The sequence below is a fragment of the Canis aureus genome, chromosome 31 (assembly GCF_053574225.1).
Source record: "Canis aureus isolate CA01 chromosome 31, VMU_Caureus_v.1.0, whole genome shotgun sequence".
In the NCBI taxonomy this organism is placed as follows: domain Eukaryota; kingdom Metazoa; phylum Chordata; class Mammalia; order Carnivora; family Canidae; genus Canis; species Canis aureus.
In genome coordinates this window covers 30814905-30836794 of record NC_135641.1, presented here as the reverse complement: position 1 = coordinate 30836794, position 21890 = coordinate 30814905, and the positions used below count along the sequence as shown (strand labels likewise).

The 21890-nt window shown below is 48.9% G+C and overlaps 1 protein-coding gene and 1 long non-coding RNA gene across 10 annotated transcripts in view; one reads left to right on the top strand and one right to left on the bottom strand.

The window, feature by feature from the left end:
- The window catches only part of LOC144302620 (uncharacterized), a 33456-nt gene extending 26322 nt beyond the window's left edge, over positions 1-7134 (bottom strand). The window contains exons 1-3 of the long non-coding RNA XR_013369562.1: positions 6783-7134; positions 3863-4034; positions 2321-2447 (exon numbers count right to left, since the gene is read on the bottom strand). This is a non-coding gene — a long non-coding RNA (uncharacterized LOC144302620). The remainder of the gene's footprint in view (positions 1-2320; positions 2448-3862; positions 4035-6782) is intronic.
- LOC144302619 (NACHT, LRR and PYD domains-containing protein 1b allele 3-like) overlaps positions 4172-21890 on the top strand; it is a 34626-nt gene continuing 16907 nt past the window's right edge. The window contains exons 1-5 of one of the 9 annotated variants that reach the window (XM_077880140.1): positions 4172-4191; positions 15843-15877; positions 15997-16083; positions 18273-18329; positions 18651-18680. In XM_077880140.1, the coding sequence (XP_077736266.1) occupies positions 4187-4191; positions 15843-15877; positions 15997-16083; positions 18273-18329; positions 18651-18680 (214 nt within the window). In that variant the 5' untranslated portion in view covers positions 4172-4186. Of the gene's footprint in view, positions 4192-4977; positions 5126-14862; positions 14922-15842; positions 15878-15978; positions 16084-18272; positions 18330-18650; positions 18681-21890 lie in introns of those variants that run through there. The other 8 variants (XM_077880139.1, XM_077880136.1, XM_077880137.1 and 5 more) reach the window with 8 other exon arrangements.

Below are 21890 nucleotides of genomic sequence, written 5' to 3'. Positions count from 1 at the left end.
TATCATAAATAAATAAAAATTAAAAAAAATTAAAAAAAAAAAAGATTTCCATTGGATAATGTCAGTAGCAAAAGAACTTCTTAGTGTTGATATCTTGGCTGCATCTGCTTTCCCAGGGCTGATAGAGAAAGACAAGAGTCTACGACACAGAGAAAGCAGCTACGGAGAAAACTGAGTAGTCTTTGGTGTACTTAAATCAGGAAATGCCCGATCTTCTCCTATTCACAGCTTCAAGAAACGATTCTCACTCTGATCTTACAATATCCTTTTTTTTTTTTTTTTTTTTAAGTATATCCCACGCCCAGCATAGAGCCCAGTGCAGGGCTTGAAACCATGACCCAGAGATTGAGACCTGAGCTGAGACCAAGAGTCGGAAGCTTAACTGGCTACACCATCCAAGTCCCCCTGAGATTATAGTACTTGAGGAATTCTCCAGGATATCTTCAGAAATCCTCTCTCTTCAAATCTCTATTAACACTCCATTCTCCAAAAATTAAGATAAATAAACTCACTGGTTAATCTAAAAACAAGCATGACTCACATACAAATTTCATATAGTATCTTTAGTATCAATAGGAGATAAAAAATCATATAAAGCAAATAGTGCTAAATAAAAAATAGCGAAACTTGTTCTTAAGATGGACAGACCTTTGAGATACAACGTAGAGCAAAAACAAACTGAGAAACAGCGCACATATCACACAGTTTTTGAGACATACATAAAAATGATATTTTCTATAATATATAAAAATATTTTGGGGAAAATGGTCTGAAATGAATATTCCCAACTGAGCCAAGTAATTACCTCAGGAAGAGGATTAAACAACCACCACAAAACAAAAAAATCCAAGCATGGGCTTTACCAACGGAGCTTCCCAAGAACAAGCCCCATTTGGCCCTCAGAGAGGGAAGACACCATCTTCATCGATTTAACCAAATGTGTTGGGAAAAATAAAATAAATATATTTAAATAAAGGGAGAAGGAGAAAGTAATAACTTTATCCCTTGCTATCCTCTCCCATTCAAATAATGCCTTGGCCTCTACTTCCTCGAGCAAAGACAGGCCCAAACTAGAGTAATTTGAAGTAAATGCAATTTGGTACTTGGCCAGGGTTTCCCAATCATTTGCAGGACCCAGGGCTACAGTACAAATGAATGTCCACATGTAATAGTCTAAATATTTAGAAGTTATATATCAAGTTAGCTCACTGTTAACTGAAATACATTCCATTTTTCTGACTTGACAGATATTCCTGTAAAATGGTGTGGAAGATCAGGTCAAGTTAGACTTCTCAGTATACCACCAGTGTGAGGCAGCATTAGGGCCTGGCTTGGGGTCCATAGGCCGTCCTCTTGGCGTTCCACTGCTTGCTTTGTCTGCACTGTGAAGGGCCTGCTTTGTCCGCACTGCACTTGTGGACCATTCAGCTTCCATAATGTGGACCACCTAAACTCCATCCATATTCCTTTAAGGAGCTAAACGTGGTCTCTCCTTAACCCTGGCCTGTGTATGCTGGTGGTATGTTCCACCCATAGAAAGTTGGACCTGGGAAAAAGGCCTATGCAGGCCCTAAAAGTGGTCTCAGGACCATTTGGTCAGAGAATCTGGGGTCTCTCCTCCCCTAAATTTGTTCTACAAGTTGGAGTAGGAGGTCAGTGTCCAGAAGGGCAAACCCCTTGGGCCTCATTGGCTCCTCATCCTGTGGGAGGTACAAATGGAGGTAAGGGCCCTCTGAAACAAGGTTCAGGGCTAGCCCTGGCCTAAGGTCAGTATTTTTCTTTGCTTGGGGGACTCCTGGGCTCAGGTCCTGATGAGTTAAGGGATTTCAGGGGTTATTTTCATTATATTATATAGAACCTAAATCAGTGAATTAGCCTCATTTCCCCCACTTTGTACAAAATATGGATAGTTAAAAATATGAGCAGCATAGCCAGCATGAGGACTTTCTCCTCTATGAGAGGTGCCCAGGACTGGAACAGTGACTGATTAATGAAACCAGACGTGCCTCTTTCATCTGATCATGTCATTTCACTGGAATAGCAGGCAGAATGGTTGACACCATGTAAATTATTCTCTCTCCTTCTTTTGCAGACCAAGTAAGGTTGAGTTTACCTAAGTTGAAGTGCAAATGATGTGATTCTACTACATGAACCATAGGATCTTGTTTCCTGTTTGTATTAGCTATTTATTGCTGCATAACAAATTACCCCCAAATTTAGCAGCTTAAAACAACAAACATTTATTCTGTCATAGTTTGTGTGGGTCAGGAATCTGGAAGTGGCTTAGACCCACCAGGGCTGCAGGCATGAAAAGACTCACCTGGGGTGAAGGATCCACTTCCAAGCTTACTCACATGGTGGTTTTCAGGCTTTGGTGTCTCACAGGCTGTTGGATCGGGGGTTTCAGTTCTCTGGGTCTCTATTGCTTATCATATCATGTGGGCCTCCTGGAAGCCAAAGAAGGAGAATTTCAGGAAGGGGAGAATGGCCAAGTGAGTCAATGGCATAAGAAAAAGTGTACTCCAGATCTAGCAGCTGCAAGGTTAATTGCTGACCTTAGCAAGAGTGGGCAGTGGGTCAGGAACAATGTTAGAATTGGTTGAGAAGTGAATGGGAAGGAGGAAAAGGGTGAATGGGCCAGTAGATCCCACACCAGAGTTGGCCAGCAGGTGCTGGGTTGGGCCACCTGGGGAGCTTATAAAAAATATGCCAATTCCTTATAATTAATTATAACGTATTATATATTCGAAAGTTGCTAAGAGCATAGATCTTAAAAGATCTTACCACAAGAAAAAAATCTGTAACTACGTGTGGTGATGGATGTTAACTAGACTTACTGTGGTGATCATTTCACAATATATACTAATATTGAATCATGTTGTATACCCGAAACGGATACAACATTATATGTCAATTATATCTCAATTAAAAAAATATCAGTTCCTAGACATCCCTCCCTTTTTTTTGGGGGGGGGTGTTGTTTGGGCAAGGAAGCTGAGGTTGAGAAAAATTTAAAAAACTTGCTCAAATTCCCATAGCTAGAAGACAGAGCTGGGGTTAGAGCTCAGGCTCATCTGGAAGCCCAAGTTTGTGCAGGTAGGCAACACACTAGCTTGGCTCCCATGTGAAGCCCATGTGAACATGAACCAGCTCTCCACTGACAGCTGGTGGCCCTGTGTGAGTTCCAGTTATATGATCTATTAGAATCCCAGTTAGCTTGTACGAAAAGAGGGTGTAATATTTACCTTGTGTTGTTATTGCAATGATTAAAGATAATTTATTTTTAATGCCTTCTTGCCAAAGACCACTTGGAATACACCTATAGTTATACAAGCTGGATTTATTACTCATTGCAGTGAGGGAAATGTACACCGTAGGAAACCATGGAGATGTCTCAGCGACAGGGTGTTAGAAAATATTATTAAAGGATTTGGGCTCTTGTTAACTGACATGGGGGTCAGCTTAAGAAAGCAGGGGTGGTTCTATGAATGTGTATCTTCATAAATCTTAGCCACAGAGAGGGCAGACTAGAATGAGGCTAAGGCCATGACTGGCCAAGAAGCAGCAGTCCCTCTTATCAGCCAGGAGAGCTGTATGTTTGATATTCTGTGGCTTGGACAATGTTCACATTTTGTCTGTGTTCAGACATGATTACGAGTGGTCCTGTTCTTGCCTTGATCCATCATGGTCACAGAGAGGACTTGTCTGATGTTGGTGTTCTGTGAAATTATGTTCAACAGGAGAACACCAAGGCCCAGGAACAGTGCCAGAGTAGCTCTTTCTTAGAATATAAAGTACCTACTAACAGTGTTGGACTCTCCAGTGTTCCACCCAGAGGGGTTATGACTTTTATTGTACTCACCCACACTGCCCATTCAGGACCTCTGAGTCACAGTAAGGCAGGCAGGTAGGCTGAGACTCTTGGAGGAATGAATCTAAAGGACAGGTGTCTCTTCAAGCTGCAATGAGCCACTTTCTTCCCCAGCTTCAGGCATTACATGAGGCCATTTCCATGAGGTCAGGGGTATTTCAGTCTGCGGAGAATTTCAGAAACAACAAAGAGAAGGCTGCCAGTCAGAGGACCCATCCTGGACTCTGCCTCCTTCCTGCCGTGGCCCTGTAGTGAGCGCTACCATGAGGCCGACCTGGGCTAGATGCTGTGACACCCACCACTTCATGCTGAAAAATGGGGTAAAAGACAACAGTGCGGGATGAGGGCCACGAACAACCTAGGCAGTAGTTCCCACACTTTCCTGAGCATTAATTAGAATCACCTGGGAACTTAAAACTATTGATGCCTGGGTCCCACTTCCCTGATTGAACTGGTGTGAGATGCTACTTGGCGGCATCGCTATTTAAAAAACTTCCTGGGTGATTTAATGCGTTGCAAAGTTTGGGACCCACTGGTTTAATCCATCCATCTTTATGGTTTTGGAGGCGGGGGGGGGGGGGGGGGGGCGGAGTCACGCAGCTGTTAATGCAATAAAAGCTGTGGTACCTCATTCCAGGCGCTTGCATTTTAGATACAAAACCTGACAGAGTTTCAGGGGGCTTATAGATCCCTAAGAAGCAAATCTGGGAACCCCGTGGTGGTGGTGGTGGGGAAAATCCCCAGATACTGGGGTTGCCGCCCCAATCAGGATGACTTGAGCTCTCTGACCCCTCCTGAAAGAATGACGTTGGTCCCTCTTCACAGAAGCCTCGGCTTAGTGTCCTCGAGCCGAGCTCCCGCAAGGCCAGGGCGCCAGCTGGCAGCCAAGGCCGGGCCGGCGTGCGCACGTGTGCGGCTGTGCACCCTGGTGTGCACGCGCGGGGCCGCTGGCGAGCGTGCGTTTCCGTTACCGGAGCCCGGGCAGCCGGAGGCCGCGGCTGCAGCGGCGGAGGCGCGCCCGGCACCCCCTCCCAGCCAGTCCCCTCCCCCGGTGGCTCTCGCTCGCCCTCCCCCCGCCCCCGCCCCCTCCCCCCGCCGCGTCGGCCGCTCCGAGGGCGCAGGGCAGCGCTCCGCACGCGAGCCCCTGCAGCGGCCGCCCCGGCGCGCACTGAGCGCAGAGCCCGGGGTGCGCGTGGCGCCCCCTCCCAGCTGCAGAGGCACGATGAGCCGCGGCCCGGGGGTCGTGGAGAGCAGGTGAGCGCATCCGCGGGGCGGGGGGCGGGGGGGGGGGGCGGCCGGGCCCAACGTCGGCGCGTCGCGGAGAGGCTTTGCCCCCTCCCGGGACCTGCCCCTGCGGGCGGCCCTGGGGTGGGGGCCCCCGCCCGGCATCCCCGCTCCGGCCGCGCAGACAAAGCCCGCCGCGGCGGCGCCGGCTCCGCGCGGGCACAGAGCGTGGGGACCCGGTGCGCCCCCCGCGCTCGGCTCCGCGCCTCCGCCCCAGGCCGGGGGCTCGCGGACCCCACCCGGGCAGCGCCGGCGGCGCCGGGGTCGCGCGCAGGTGCCCGCGCGGGAGGCGGCGGCGCGCAGCCCCCGAGGCCCCGCGCTCCCGGCCCAGAGGCGGGGCCTGCCGGTCGCGCGGCGCCTGGTGCGGCCGCCTTGCCCTCCGCGCCTGCTGCTGGGCGCCGCGGCCCCGGCAGGTGGGCCCCGCTGGCTCCCGGCGCCCGGTGGGGGGGCTGCGGCGGCCGGCGGGTCGCGCCGAGGCCCCCCTTGCTCCCCGCGGGGGGCCCCGCTCCGTTCCCGCCTCCGCCGGACTCTCCGCCCCCGAGGCTCGGTTTCTGCTGTCCTCGTCTGCCCCCGGCTCCCGGGCTTCAGCTCTCGGGAGCCCCCGCGCCCTCTGCGCCGGGGCGAGGACTTGGGGGGGGCCCTGCGCCCTCTGCATCGGGACGAGGACTTGGGGGGGTCCCTACGCCCTCTGCACCGGGACGAGGACTTGGGGGGGCCCTGCGCGCTCTGCACCGGGACGAGGACTTGGGGGGGCCCTGCGCGCTCTGCACCGGGACGACCACTTGGGGGGGCTTCCGCGCTTTGCACCGGGGCGAGGACTTGGGGGGGGGGGCCCTGCGCCCTCTGCACCGGGACGAGGACTTGGGGGGGAGCCCCCGCGCCCTCTGCACCGGGACGAGGACTTGGGGGGGAGCCCCCGCGCCCTCTGCACCGGGACGAGGACTTGGGGGGGCTCTGTGCCTTCTGCACCGGCACGACGAGTTGGGGGGGAGCCCCTGCGCGCTCTGCACCGGGAGGAGGAGTTGGGGGGGGCCCTGCGCCCTCTGCACCAGGACGAGGACTGGGGGGGGGCTCTGCGCGCTTTGCACCGGGGCGAGGACTTGGGGGTCCTCCGCGCCCTCTGCACCGGGACGATGACTTGGGAGGGGGCCCTACGCGCTCTGCACCGGGACGAGGACTCGGGGGGCGGCCCTGAGCCCTCTGCACCGGGACGAGGACTTGGGGGGGCCTGCGTGCTTTGCACCGGGACGAAGACTTGAGGGGGAGCCCCCGCGCCCTCTGCATCGGGACGAGGACTTGGGGGGGGAGGGGTCGCTCCAGGCGGGCGCCTGGGGTTTTGTCGAACACTGTTGGCACTTTGGCTCCCCGGCTTTTTGGCTTTTTAAGCTGTTTGAATCGAGGGTGGGATTGGTTCCCTTAACGCCTCCCCCTCCCCGCCCCTGCGTGGAGGCCCCCCCCCGCCCGGCAGCCCTCCCCGTCCCATCCCCCCCCCCCAGGTTGGCGCTAACACAACGTCTCATGCACGGAGGGCTCCAATCAACGTTGCTTGAAGGATTGTCTGCTGTTTCTGTAGAGGTAGCCAGTGCCTCCGTTGGTCACCAGACCTTTAACAGCAGCTGCTTTTTACCTGGGGCTGTTTGTGGAGAGCTAGTTTGGGGATCCTCCGGCGGGATCGCGGGCCTGTTCTCCACAGTTGCCTCATCTGCAAAAGGAGGCTTTGGGCCTTGAATGTGGTTTTCAGCAAGTCGTGTGATGGGCGGTTTGCAAAATACATCCTTTAAGCAATCCTCTCACTGCCGTTAGTTCAGTGCTTGTAGGAAGTCCCCTAAAGCAGTGCAGAAACGCTCAGCAAAGATTCAGACTGCAGAGAATTTCCTTCTAGGATGGTTACTGCTGCAAAACCGAGGAACAGCTAGAGCAAGGAGAGACTGCCACGGCTTAAAATGTCCACCACTTCAGCTTTTCGTGCATCATTAAACATTAGGCCCAGTTTCTCACAGAGGAGGGACGTTTGTTTTTCCACCACTGTCCTTTCTTTAAAACACTGTTGCAATCAGGAAGGCAGCCTAGAAAAGTCTGTGTGTAGGTAGGTAGGTAGGCTTTACTATGTGATTTCTTGACCAAGATCATGAAGAAAACCACAGTAGGACACATTGAACATCAGACCCTCTTCTTAGAGGGGTATTCATCCAACGGCAGGTCTTGGGAATGATTGTTAAAGAGAGTTTTGAATTAAATTATGGCTTTACTTTTGTAAAGTTTCCCCTCTGAAGAAAACCCTAAAGAGAGGAAGTGAATTGAAATATGATAAGTGACATTAACACAGTCCTTTCCACAAACAGAGCTGACTGGACTTTTCTGCGGGCCACCCAGAACTACCCACCCTCGCTGCTATTACTGGAAGATAGGGACCCTCCACCTCTTTCCATGAAAACTTGTTAGTCCACCATCTCTGATCTTTCTGGCCTCTTCAGGGAGACTGTTGCTAATGTGTCATTTTCATGTTTCAGCCTGGCAACAAAGTCCCCTAAAATTCAGTATCAGACCAAGGTGAGGTGCAGTTCTCTGTAAACTGTAAAGCACCCCACAGATGTTGGCTACTGTTGCTTGTAATTTTTAGTAGCCGCACAGCATTCCATTCTCACATATTTGGCGATTTAAGCTGTTTGTTATAGAGTTTTTTAAATACCGAGGAGGAGAGTCTTTATGGCTACCATATTCTTTCTGTTCTTTCTGTCGTTTATATGTTCAATGAACATTTTTTTTTTTTTTCCAGTGCAGATTATAGGCCAAGCCATGTGTTGGATGCTGGGGATGTGGAATCCTTGGCCATACACATGCCCTCTCACGCTCTTACTCGTTTTTTTTTTTTTTTTTTGCTTGTTTTGTTTTGTTTTTTGTTTTTTTCAGTTTTCAGACTTGTAAACAGATTACAGCAGAGTAGGGCAATAAATCCATTAATCCAGGTGTATATCAGATGTTGGCTCAGGGAGAGGTGTAGAGAAATTCCTTCTACAGGGCTGAGTCATGGGGATTCCCCTCCCCACACATCTCCAGCTCCGGTAAACTCTTTTTTCTTGTTCGCTCTGGGCACTTTCTTTCTCTTTTCTCTCCCTCCTTCCCTCCTTGTCTTCTTGCTGCTGGAGATGTTACAGCCCTTTCCTCTCCTGGCCCCACTTCCCTTTGGAGTACATTGTGCAGCGCTCTCCCTGACAGGTACAGGGAGGGGGAAGGGAATAAACCCTGAAACTGTTCTCCCCAATTCCTGCCACCCTACAGCTGCCTTTTAGGCCACATCCCCCATGCAGTTAGCCTCTTTCCCTGGCTCCTCCACCGGCCAGGCTCATTTTCCATTCACAACTGTGGCCCAGAAAGCCAAATCCTAGATACTTTCCTTTTCCTTTCCTAAGATGCTGAAAACCCTTTGTGTGTGTGTGTGTGTGTGTGTGTGTGTACATACACAATCATACAGAAAACACAAGCATCCTGAGTGGCACCTCACAAGTGAACACATCTATGTAACTACTACCATCTGGGTCAAGACATAAAAAATGGCGCCCTAGAAGCCCCTCTCATACTCTGATTACTCACAGTCCTATTTCTTCTCCTCAGAAGAGTGAGATTAATTTTGCTTGTTTGTAAACTTTATAAAAATAGAATCATACAGCATATAATCTTCACATCTGGCTTGTTTTGTGCAACATTTACATCCGTGAGATTGGGCCACATTGCTGTGTGTAAGCAGTTTTTCCTGGTCATTGTTGACACTAGTCCATTATATGATTATATCACATTTTGTTCATCCATTTCTACCGTTGATGAGTGTGGTAGTTGTTCCCAGTTTCTGCCATACAAATAATATGCAATGAATCTTTTAGCCTTTTGCTACCCAAAGACCTACCAGTTCCACCACTGTCTTTTTTTACTGGAGTGACTTAAAAAGGGAAAGTGCTGGGTGGAGCAGCCAGCCTGCTGAGCCAGCCCTGTGGATTTTCCATCTTTGCCATCGCTAATACCTTTGGAGGAACTTCATGAAGACTGCTCTCATTCAGGGACCTGACCAGTGAAGAAGAGACACTATAAGATGGCTTCTTTTGTGAGTGAGCTGATTGGAAGTAGAGATCTTTGGGAAGAAAGAAGAAAAGAAACTAGGTCATGATGGGAAACTGGCTTCGTTCAGGAGGTATCCTGATCAGGGGATGGACAGCTGGTGGCTCAGGTCTCCACATCTCTTCTGCCCGCCTCCCACCTGCCCCCACTTTCCCTTTGTTGAGTCTCTGATCTACCCTAGGGCTAGTCCTGGAGGGCTTGGCTCAGAGGAAGTCTTTCCATCCTGGCTTGTATGGAGGAGACCTTGCCTTCCAGAGCTCAGTTCTGAATGAAGACAGTTTCCTTGGACTGTTCTTTAAAGTTATGTAGCCCCCGGGAGCTTTTTGGACTACAACTTCCTGGGCAGGGGGCCTGGCTCTTGTGGCCTGGGGGATGGAGGTTTTCTTTGGCAAAATGCTTAGGCCTCTGGACTCCACAGAAGCAGTGTCTTAATCTGCAAGTTGTCAGAGGGTCACACAGGTTCAGGCAGTCCGCCTGTAAGAAGCTAAGGACAGCAGATTCTGGGACCCTGCACTATTGACTTCCTCCTCTGCTTTCAAGTTTTAAATCTTCCCAAGATGGAAATACAGAGACTCCCTAGCCGACTGAAGAATTTCCACTTAGCATCCTGGTGGTTGTCACCACTTTGGTTACAGAATTAGGATTCCTCTACCTCCTTGACCTTCCTCATCTCTTGCTTCTCCCCCCCCCGCTCCCCCCCCAACACACACACACTTTCATTCTTCCTGTCTGTGGACCTTGATCCACTCCTCCCTATCTCAGACGGGAGCTGCTCTCAGTACTCCCAGTTCTTCTGTATTGTCCATTTCTTCTTGTGTTTTGTGGCTCAGCTTAAATGTCACTTCCTGGGGTTCCTGGTGGCTCAGTTGGTTAAGCCTCTGTCTTTGGCTTAAGACATGATCCTAGAGTCCTGGGATCGAGCCTGCTTCTCCCTCTCCCTTTGCCCTTACCCCACTTGTGCATGTGCCCTCTCTCTAGAATAAATAAATAAATAAAGTCTTAAAAAAATATCACTTCTCCAGGGAGCCCACCCCAATTCCTCAATCTTAGAGGAACTCTCTTGTCATTCTCTAAAAGCACTTCCTGTCTCAGATATAGGAAGTCAGGCTTCCCCATCGGGCTGATGGCACAGGCTGGTTGCTTTGTTCACTCGTATCTGGCACACACACTCCACACATGTTAGTTGATGAGTGAATTGATGAGGAAAATAGGAGACCTGAGACAAGATTGTCTCTCCTTATAACTTGCTGTGTGATCTTGGATATTTAATTCACTTACCCTCTCCTAGATTCCCATCTCCCTTTGTAAAGTCATGCATCAGGCTGTAAGATCTTGTGGGTTCCTTTCGTTTTCAGTTTTTTCTGAGTCTAACAGCTAGAGGAGCCTGTTGGTGGGGAGGCAGCACTCTCTGAAAATGCAAGATGGCTTTAGCATTATGTTTAATTGGCTGTGTGATTAGTCACATGCTTGTGATCTTAGCATAAAAGCTCAGTTCTTCCCAGTTGCTTGTAGCCTGCTCTGGGCTAACAGTATAGCTTATGTTTGTTTTTGTTTTCCTCTTCCTGCATCATATGCATATGTATTTGTTTCCTGATCTGTCTCCTGCCTCCATGCAGGTGCCCCCTGGGGACAAGATTCATGTGCTTTGTGTTACTTTTATATCCCCTGTGCCTAGCACAGCACCTGTCTTATGGTAAATAGCTAGGTGTTTGTTAATCTGAGTTGATGGAAGAGATCTATATTATGGAGAATATTACTGGCATTGGGATTATGGCCTGGGAGGTATAGTTATTTCACTATTGTCCATATTAACTTTGTGACTAACATGAAATCTTCTCCATTTTCTTTAACCGATTTACTTACGGGTTTTACTTTGTTACTGTCTGTTTTCTAGAAGGTTGATAGGAGCTAACAGAGGTAAAATCCTGCTTGGTTTGGGACGCTTGGGTGGCTCAGGTCCTGATCCCGGGGTCCTGGGATTGAGTCTCACATGGGGCTCCCTGTGAGGAGCCTGCTTCTCCCTCTGCCTAGGTCCCCACCTTTCTCTCTGTGTCTATCATGAATGAATAAATAAATAAAACCTTTAAAAAAATACTGCTTGGTTTAATTCTGTGAAAAGTTAGAGGAGGATTTGGGGATTATTATGGATGTAATTATGCCTAAAAAATTCCTTTTACGTGTAGGTGAGAATTACCTTCATAGGCAGTAGGATCCTTAGTAGGAAAAAAGACTGGTGTTTCGTCATCTGCGTGGCAGTCTTTTTAGCTTTTTTTTGTAAAACCGTACTGATAAAAGCTTGAGCTCTGCAATCAAATGGACCAGGATTCTTGGATAAGTTACCCAAGATCCCTGAGCATTATTTCCTCTTCTGTGAAAGGAGGAAAATTCTAGCCCAGCGTCAGGCACTTAAAAGGTTGTTGTGATGATTAAATGAGCTCACTGACATATGCCAAGTCCTTGGATTAATTTCCAGCACACCGTAAACATTGAACATAGGCCATTATCATATTAAGGTTTTATTTCTACTTTAAGGATTGTTAAAAATCTTTTTTTTTTTTTTTTTTTTTTTTTTTTTAATTTATGATAGTCACACAGACAGAGAGAGAGAGAGAGGCAGAGACACAGGCAGAGGGAGAAGCAGGCTCCATGCACTGGGAGCCCGATGTGGGATTCGATCCCGGGTCTCCAGGATCGCGCCCTGGGCCAAAGGCAGGCGCCAAACCGCTGCGCCACCCAGGGATCCCTGTTAAAAATCTTTAAGTGGAGAATTATTACTTATGAGCCAGATGGGAGTAAAATCATTTGGACGCCTAGTTATCGATCTGTCCACACTGCACAGAGTCAAGCCGGGTGCCGAGGAGGGAGAAGGCGCTTCTTCAGAGGCTGGAGTTCTTGCATTCTGGTTCTAGTGCACCTTCACCTGCCCATGTTGGTTTGGCCAAGGACTGAACACCTCTGAGCTGCAGTGTCCTCATCTGCGTGTGGGGATGGCGCTCCTTGGCCTGCCTTCCTGGCTGAGTCAGTGTGAGGGGCTGGTGCTCTCATATTTGAAAGCACTTTGGCAGTTTTAGGGTCCTGCACCTGCATGAGGATTTGGTGGTGTTCTCAGGTTACATTTCATTGCAGCTATGACTTAATTCCAACAATAATTGGTTTTACTCCTTTGCACATACTTTCATGTAATCCACATTTTCCAACAAGCATGCAATAATCACCCTCATTTAATATTAGCTCTTTAAGGTTTTAAGCCTATTCTTTTGGTCCTGTAGCAGCTCAGGGACTTTACTGTGCCAAGATGCAGGGTGTTTTACCAGTTTGGGGCCTGGAAGCTGATAGGTATGAGGCAGCATTTAATTTTTTATTTTTAAGATTTTATTTATTCATGAGGGACACACACAGAGAGGCAGAGATATAGGCAGAGTCAGAAGCAGAAGTCCCCTGTGGGGAGACTGATGCGGGACTCGATCCCAGGGCCCTGGGATCACGACAACCTGAGCCAGAGTCTGATGCTCAGCCACTGAGACACCCAGGCACCCCAGAGGCAGCAATTATATTTGATGCTAATGTTGGAGCTGCAGTAAAATTATACCTAGTAATAATGATTGAGTCCACCTCAAAATTTAAGGAGTTTCAAGTGTAAGTGGATGTGCCTGCCCCTTTCCTACTTATTTTCAGTCCCTGAATGACACAGAACATTTGGAATGGGTGCTCTCTCCATGGTTGCTGTGGTTTAACTCTACAGCAGTACACGTGGAAGAAGAGTGTGGGGATCTAGCGTTCCTGTAGTGGCAAGGGGCCCCTTGCGTCCTCCAGGGTCTATGCACATGGGGTGGGGGGGTGGGGGGCTGCTGCTGCTCCTCCTCCTCCTCTTCCTCCTCCTCCTCCTCCTCAGGTCTAAGCCCCTCCCCCTTCACGGTCTGGTGTCCAGTGTTTCTGTGCAGGGAGCTGGCCTTCCACTCCACAGCCTCACTAATCTCATCTTGGGTGCCACTCACTTTCTTCATGGAGAAAATAAAGATTTTATGCAGAGGCTTTCTGGGTCTTAGCAAAAGTTCTAATATCTAAGCAGATGGATACATGTCTGGAAACAGATAAGCAGCGGCAGAAAGGGGAAAATGAAAGTGCTAGTCAGGAGAAAAACACAGTTTTGTTGAGAACACAGAAGTGGGTTTTAACCAGACATATTTTGTACGATAAGAATGGTCAACTTCCAATCCACGTTCTCATAATTATTTCCAAATTAAAAGGCATTGTGGCTGCATTATACGAGGTAGGAGTCTAGAGAAAAAAAATGTAATGTTTGGCTTGTTCTTTTACATATTTCATTAAAAACCATATTTTAGCCTTTCTTAGTTTCTTGAAGCATTTCCCCATTATAGGTTCATCACCACTGCCTGACCTTTTGAAGCAAGAGTTGAGGATTAAAAAACAAGAGCATTTAAGCCTGAAAACGAGAATGTGTGTATTTCCTAGAACTATGGCACTTGGGAAATACCACATATACTTGGGGAAGTTTACCAGCATAAAATCTTGAGTCAAGAAGGTTTACAACATCTGGGGGTCCCAACTGACTTGGGGGAAGAAGAGGAGGTAAAGGGAAGGCAGTTGGTCTGCTGCTTTGCTGTCTTCATCCTCAGGTTGCTACCAGGTTGGGATTTGGGGGGGAGTGGGCAGTGAAGGAAGGCATGGTACCAGGTGAGCACATGGGCTTTGAAGTTATAATGGCCCAGAGTCAAGTGCTCCTTTTCTAGATGTGAGCCCCGTCACCCTGCGGGAGTTAATTAACCTGTCTGTGCCTCTCTGCGTTCTTAAAATGGCTTTTTGGGGCAATTAATGAGAAAATAAAGATTTTTAAACATGTGTAAGTGCAAATAAGGTCATTGTTGTTTTCTTCCTGTCTTTCCATTTATTCATGAAAGTTTCTGATTCAGTGGGCCCAGGAAAACTGTTTATAGAGGTTACCTCATGCTGCTCTAATGGTCCTCGGACTGTACTTTGAGAAGTGCTGTTCCTAAATGACAAACAGGAGTTTTGGCATCAAAGGAAGGGCAGGACCGTCACTTCTATGCACACACAACTCCAACATCATAGTACGTGTCCTTGGGGCACATGACTTGCAAGGCCATAGGCAGTGACCCTGGGTGGGGGGGGGGGGGGGCGGTGGTGATACAGAGAGTGTGCTGTGTGTGTGTGTGTGTGTGTGTGAGTGAGCCAGGGTGTGCTTGGGACACTGAAGATCTTTCACTCTGGGGGAGCGCACAGGTGGGAGACAAGGGAGCAGGGTGGAGGTCCTTGTGTGCAGTGCCAAGGAGTTTAGGTTCAGCCAGAAAGCAGTGAGAAGCCACAGAAGGCTGTAAGCAGAGACATGATTCAACCACACTGGTGGTCACATGATGAGCCAGAGGATGAGACTATTGGCATGTATAATAATTATGAGAAAATTATGATTAACCGGGTGAGAGCCAGTGGGGGGAGACAGAGGGAGGGAGGAGGAGAGGAAGAAAGAGGGGGGCGGAGCGCACTTGAACTGAGACAGGGAGTGTATGTCAAGGAGGGGACAGATTGGAGAGATGTCTAGAGGGAGGCTTAGGACCACTTGGACTGGCTGCTTGATGGGGAAAAGGGGGCAGGAGCTGGTGATGGTGGAAGGTTCCAGGTGGGTGGCCCAGTGATGGGCTTCTCTGCCAAGGTGGGTCAGGAGGAGGTTCTCAGGAAGAGGGAAAGTGAGGATTAGTTAAGTACTGACCGTGTTTAAAGTGCTGGAATGCCCCCAGGCCCTGGGCATCTGAGCTCGTGGAAGAGGCCCAGGACGGAGGTGCCAATTTAGGGGAGCACCGAGGCAGTGTGAGGCCAGAGGAGCCTGGGGGGGGCATGAAGCCCAGAGAGAGAAGGTGGGGGGTGGCAGCAGAGCAGGTGAGAAAGGACGTGGAAGCCGTGGGAATGCCAGCCACCAGCTTCATCCTGGGAGGTGGGGTCACCAAGGAGTGAAGAAGGCCCCTGGGCCTGTGGGCCTGTGGGCCAGGGGTCCCGGGGAGCCTGGGAGAGCAGGCGCCAGGTGGCTCGGAGTCCAGGACAGTGGGGACCACGTGCTGTCTTGTGACTGGTGAGAAGGATGCAGAGCGTCAGGCAGCGGTGAGGACGAGGGACCCTCGGTGCTCAGGGCACTGTACCTGTGGGAGGAGGCCAGAGCAGCAAGGGGATCACTTGGGAGGAGGAGGTGACTCATGGAACCAGATGGAAGGCCTGGAGGCCAGCGCAGGATGGGCACAGGATGGGCCTGTGTGCCTAGGGTGCGACAGAGGAAGGCCAGCTGGCTGGGCGTGGGGCCTTGGAGGTGCGGCGGGCCGAGGGGTGGCCAGGTGCACACCCGAGAAGCCCCGGACCATGAGTTCGGCTTGGCCATGGGTGGACTCAGGCCTTGGCCGAGAGCCGGAGGGGCAGGAAAACCAGGAAGGAGAATTCTTTCACACGTGACATTTCCGAGGAAACGGCATACTGATCATTTTGAAGATTTTCGTAATTATGTTGTATGACATTAGTATCCGTTTTTAAGAGTCTTTCTCTTTTCTTGTTCTAGTGATGATCATCACAATGCGCCTTCAGAAGAAAAAGGTACGGTACTCCTGAGTCCATGTTGAGTTCTTAAAAAACTTATACCGTTGAAGCATTTGCAGTTTTAGAAAATGATCGTTTATTTTCCTTATGGACTGCAGCTGCTTTGTTACATTCAGGCATTTACCGACTGTTGGCTTGCAAGCTGGCCACCTTACAGGAACAGCAAGGGGAGACCGAAGAGGGGGGCAAACCGCTCCAGATTGGTAGGTGGCAATTTTCCTAAGCAAGGGAACTCACTGTGGAGGCTGGTCTTGGTCTGCCTGGTGCTTGGAAGCCAGGCAAGTGTCCGTTCATGCATTGAGCATCTACAAAGGGATGGGTGCTGGGGAATCAAGGTGCTAAGATGTGGCCTCCATCCTCCGGGCCTCAAAGACCAATAAAGAAACCAGCAGCCCCTTGTGTGCCAGTCGGAGAAATGTGAGGGAGGGATCGCAGAGAAGGCGTGGATGACTCGGTGGGGTAGAGGGAGATTTTCAGTGGAAGTGACATTGGGCTAGGTCTAAAGGATCCCTGGGAATGCTGGAGGTGGGGCCTGGGGGAGGGACTTCCAGGCAGCGAGAAGGTATCCGGAGAGGAAGGAGTGGCAACCATCCTGGTGTTCAAGTTTGGGACTGGCTTGTGGTTAAAATAGATGGATTCTAGGCCAGTGCTGCACGTTGCAATCACCTGGGGACTTTAAAGACAAATACTGTCGTTCAGGCCTCACCCCACACCAGCTAAATCAGACCTAAGGGGAGGGCTGAGTCCCAGGCATGGATGTGTTGAGAAAGCTTTCCAGATGATTCCGAGGTGTAGTCAAGGTTGAGAACCACTCTTCCGTGCTTCCAGCCCTGGAGGACTGAGGCCTCATCCCATCACTTGATTTCCCAGCACCTGTCCTGACATAGTGCCTCGCCCTCACCCAGGCATTCTCTCCGGCAGGAATCTGCCTCTCATGCCCTCTCTACGGCCGTGTCCAGTCAGTCACCAATTTCTAGGGATTGACCTGCTGAATAAGTGTGCTTATAAGTGTAATAACATGCTTGAGAGTGCAGGTTCCGGCTAGACTGCCTGAGTTGAAATCTTAGCTTCCCAGGGGCCCAGCTCACGTCACTGGATAGTCATGAGGATTAATGTGTAGATATATGTCAAGCATTTTACATAAATATATGTAAAGTATACGTACACAAAATTTATAAATAAACATGAGTAAGTATATGTAAATGAGTAAACATGTATATGGTGCCTGGCACATGGAACACTCACAACAAGCTGCTATCGTCAGCTCTTACCTGCTGTTATTATTGTTATTATTGTTCTCATTATTCTCAGATTTTTTTCCTTCCTCTGTGTAACTGCTGCCAATCCTTCGTTATGGACATGGCAGGGGGCGGGGGGAGATTTGAGCGTAATGCTAATAGCTTTCCATGTATGTACGTGTTGCATTCTGGGCCCGCGTGGAGGGTGAAGCAGCATCTGGAACCTGAGAGGAGGAGAGAATGAGGAGTGAGCATGGGGGAATGGACCTGGTCAACAGATTGGGCCTGGGGAGCTTCTGGGGCCTGTCGGGAGAGGTCCACGTGCCCCTGCAGGTGGAGATCAGAATCTGATTGGGTAGTGGGTACAGTGCCTCCTTTGGGTTCTTGAGGTGGAAAGGAGGCTGGGGATGGGGATGGGGCCTGGGACGTTAGTAATGGGGGGGCGGTGGCAGAGAGGAGTTGCCAGGCAGGTGGAGGGTAGGAGAGGTAGGGGAACCAGGACAGACCTCACAGGAGGGCCCATGTGGGCAGGAGGGCGGGGTGGGTGTCTAAATGCAGGAGTCATTTTCTGGGGGTTAGTGGTCCTAATTTAGGGACATCAGGGAGAGGACTTCCAACTAGCTGTGGGAACAGAAACCTGATTGCAGTGGGTGAGTTGGGGTGAGGAAGTGGAGGGAACATTCTTGGGGACCACGCTTTCCAGAAGTAGTTGAGTAATAGGGACAAAGTTTGCCCTGTGCTTCAGTCAGTGCCATTTACACGGAAGTATTTCTAGCACGGTTGTGTCATTGAGCCTGTGCCTGCAAACGGTCCGGATGTGCAAGTGCAGGAGCAGGACAGGAGCAGTGAGGGCAAGTCACGGCTCGGGGTGGTGGTGGTGGGCGGGGGGGGCCTTGAGGGGCAGCCCAATGAAATGATTACTCAGCCAAAGTGTGATGGGAGCTCCTACAGCTCCTACAGCTCAAGTCTGTTGTATCCACTTCCAAAGAAAAATAAGCCCCCTCTTACGTGAGCCGAACGAGTTTTGGACTCAATGAGAATATAATGAATTAAGAAAAAATTAGTTGAGTTTCGATCTATTTTATAAGTTAAAAGAAAAATAGTTCTTATTTTTTATTCACTGTGTACTTCTCGTGACATATGTTTCTCTTCAGGAGAGGACAGCAGTTCAGAGGACAGCAGTTCTGAGAACAGCTCCCAAAGTGAATCTGGTGAGTAATCTATTCCTTTCTTGAATTACGGAATTCTAGTTAAACATATGAGCCTTTATTTTTATTTTCAAGTAATGCACACATCCCTTATATTGTCTGCGGACATATTACTAGCGTGGTTTTGTAACGCCCTGAAGAAATACGTACGTGGTAAATACTTTCTAGTTGGCAAGCGAAGTGGGAGAACAGGATGAGCTGAAGAAGAAAGGCAGGAAACTGTTGCTATTGGTGAAAGCCAAACATTTCACCTATTCTCCCATTAGGCCGTGTTTCCTCTTGGTTGTCAAAAGAATTTGATTTAGACCTTTTTTCTTTTTGTAGATAACGAGGAACCAGAACCAGAAAAAACAAGTGAGTGTATCCTGCCTCTTGATTTTATTTTTTGTTGTGGAGAAGAAAGGGGAGGATAGCCTTTGGGATTTTTAAGTTACCGATTGCTTGTTCATCATCTTTTTTTGTGCAAAATTAAGGTAAACATTAGGAAACTTCTCTAAGTGTTTTGGAAATTTGAGCTCACAACACTGGGAATACAATATGCTCTTGATTTGCTTCGATACCAAGATTGTATGAGTGTGGTTCTGCTCTTAGTTTCCCTAAGGAGGAAAGATCGAGAGGCCGACCATAATCTGTAGTGCAGCCACAAGCGGCCCTAGCTTCCTTCCGTGGTGGTCGCTGCTCACAGATTATGGCAGAGTGAACTATTTGCTGCTGCAAATGTACCATTTGTGGTTTAGAGTTTCTGGCATGCTGTTCTAGCTATTTATGAACAACTCGAGTATGAAACCACTTTAAGGGCATGGATTCTAAATATAAAATACGGTTTTCATCTAAAGTTTTGTGAGTGACTAAGCTTGTATTTTAAGTGATTTTATTTTACTGTAGGATTTTTTTCCCCGGTTCTTAGACTGGGACCTGCCCATGAACACTGTAGCAAGGCAGTCAGAGGACTCCTTTGCAATACTATTAAATAAATGAAGTCTCTTCACTCAGAAGTCCCGAATATAATCTGATTCTCTCTGCAGTTTCTCAGTGGAGAACCAGTGATGGTAACTATAAGTTTCTTGCAGTCCTGTGGTACATTGATAAGAACCTGCAGTAATCTGTGTGTCACCGTTGTAGAGATGTCATATTCTGATACTCATAAAGAAAAAAATGTATGCCAACCCTCTTACCTCCAATTCTACATTGGATTATTATGGATAATTTCATCCTTCAAAGTGCAGTCAAAAGTCCAGCCTCCATAGATTGGCTTGAGATAGAAATGAAATTAGAAAGATGGCCTTGGGATCAGCTTTCTGATGTTATCCCTGTTAATAACTGGGTAAGGGGCCATACGGACGTGGAGTCCTGAGTCTGGACCCTCAGGGGTCCAGAAGCTAGGCCTGGGCCAGGGCCTCACCAGGGCAGGCAACCTAGGTGGAAGGCATTTGGGGTCAGGAAACTCAAGATAGGCTCAAAATTGGGTGGGAGGGTGGGGTCAGCTTGGTCTCTCAGGTCAGGCCTTCTCCCCTCTTCCCCCAAGATTATTCTTAATGCTAAAAGGTCTTTTATCCTTCCCATTAGGAGAGATCTCAGAGAGGTACCCTCCCATTCACCTCCATTCTCAGGTCAGGTGGACAGACCAGGTAGGCTGCCTTGCAGTGTGTTTGCTCCTCTGTGGGCTAGCTAGCAGTGCAGGCCTACCTATCCTACCTATCCTCCTGAGTGGATGTGCTTTCTACTCACAGGCATGAATTCTGGGATCACCCACATCATAGGGATTGGAGGGACACTATGGTTTATAAGTTGGGGAGAATTGCATCAGTTTTTCTGCTTTAGCTGGGAAGACCTGGTCAGAGACTCCATGCTTGCCAGCTAGTTAGGACTTTCTGATCTCTTTCATTTTCTGTGCTCCCAAGGCAGAAAAACATGGGAAGTGGATAAAATACTATGTAGGCATACAGCCAATCAATAATTTAGAATTTCAGGATCCTTTATAGGACAATGCCTGAGGAAATACGATTGGAAGATTGTGTGCTGCAGAAGTTGGGTCAATATTTTGGATCTATAGTGTTCTGAGTCCAGGACTCTGAATATTTTTAGTCTCTATTTGTGACCCTATTCTAATGCTGTTTTTATTTATTTATTTATTTATATGTATTTTTTAAAAAAGATTTATTTATTCATGAGACACACACACACACACACACACACACACACACACACACAGAGGCAGGCACAGGCAGAGGGAGAAGCAGGCTCCCCTTAGGGAGCCTGATGTGGATCTTGATCCTGGGTCTCCAGGATCACACCTTGGGTCGGAGGCAGATGCTTAAACGCTGAGCCCCCCAGGCGTCCCCCTAATGCTGTTTTTAAAACCTGGTTCTCTCTTGCAAACCCTGGCCCCTGGACACTGCCTCAGTAGGCTGAGAAATCAGGCAGCTTGTGTGTCCTGGACTGGAGTGCTATCCTGAGGGGTGTCTGTACCTTCCGGGCATTGGTGATGGCGTAGGACCTTGCATATGTGTTGAGGAATGCCTTACCCATGGGGAGAACCTCTCAAAGGTTGTTCAGACCTTTAAAATATGAAACTAAGCATTTAATACATTAGGTTTTGCCTTAAGTGACAGAGTTGTTGTCTAGAATTCTTGAATTTTTTTTTTTTATTTTTATTTATTTATGATAGTCACACAGAGAGAGAGAGAGAGGCAGAGACACAGGCAGAGGGAGAAGCAGGCTCCATGCACCGGAGCCTGATGTGGGACTCGATCCCGGGTCTCCAGGATCGCGCCCTGGGCCAAAGGCAGGCGCCAAACCGCTGCGCCACCCAGGGATCCCGAATTCTTGAATTTTTTAATGAGTCCCACCTATCACCATAGCAAAATAATAGATAATAGTAATTATCTATGACTTACTGAGCATTAGGGAATGGTAATTTAATTTTCCTAAATTTTGGAGGGTGGTATTCTAATCCCCATTTGACAGATGTGGAAAGTGAAGCATGGGGAGACTTAGTAATATAACCAGAGAGCCCAAGCTCATACAACTAGTGGCCAGTGTAGATAATAGAAAAATTCATCGCTGTTCCCTTTCTTAATACATTTTTGTATTATGGAATCGAAATCTTTCAGAAAATAGTCACTGAGCACTTACCTGGCCCTAGGGATATAGTCCTCATGAAGCTTACATTCTAGTAGGGAGAGAAACAGGAAGCAGAAAACACTAAATCACAGTGTGCCTGGTGAGGAGATGCCCCAAAGGAAAAGGAAGGGGGCAGAGTGAGTATGTGGGGCAGGCCCTGTTTCAGGGAGGGAGAGTATGTGTGTATGTCAGGAAGGCCTCTCAGAAAAGGGGACGTTTGAGCAGAGACCACAAGGATGTGAGGGGGCTAGCAACGTGAATATTTGTGGGAAGAGACAGGACGTGCAAAAGCCCCAAGTCAGGTGTGTGCTTGGGAGTGGAGAGATGGCAAGTAGTAACTGCAGGGCAGTAGGCGCAGGGAGACAGGCAGGAGAGGAGGTAATGGGGAGCCGGATCAGATGGGGCCTTGCGCCATACAGCAGGAATCTGCATGCTACATCA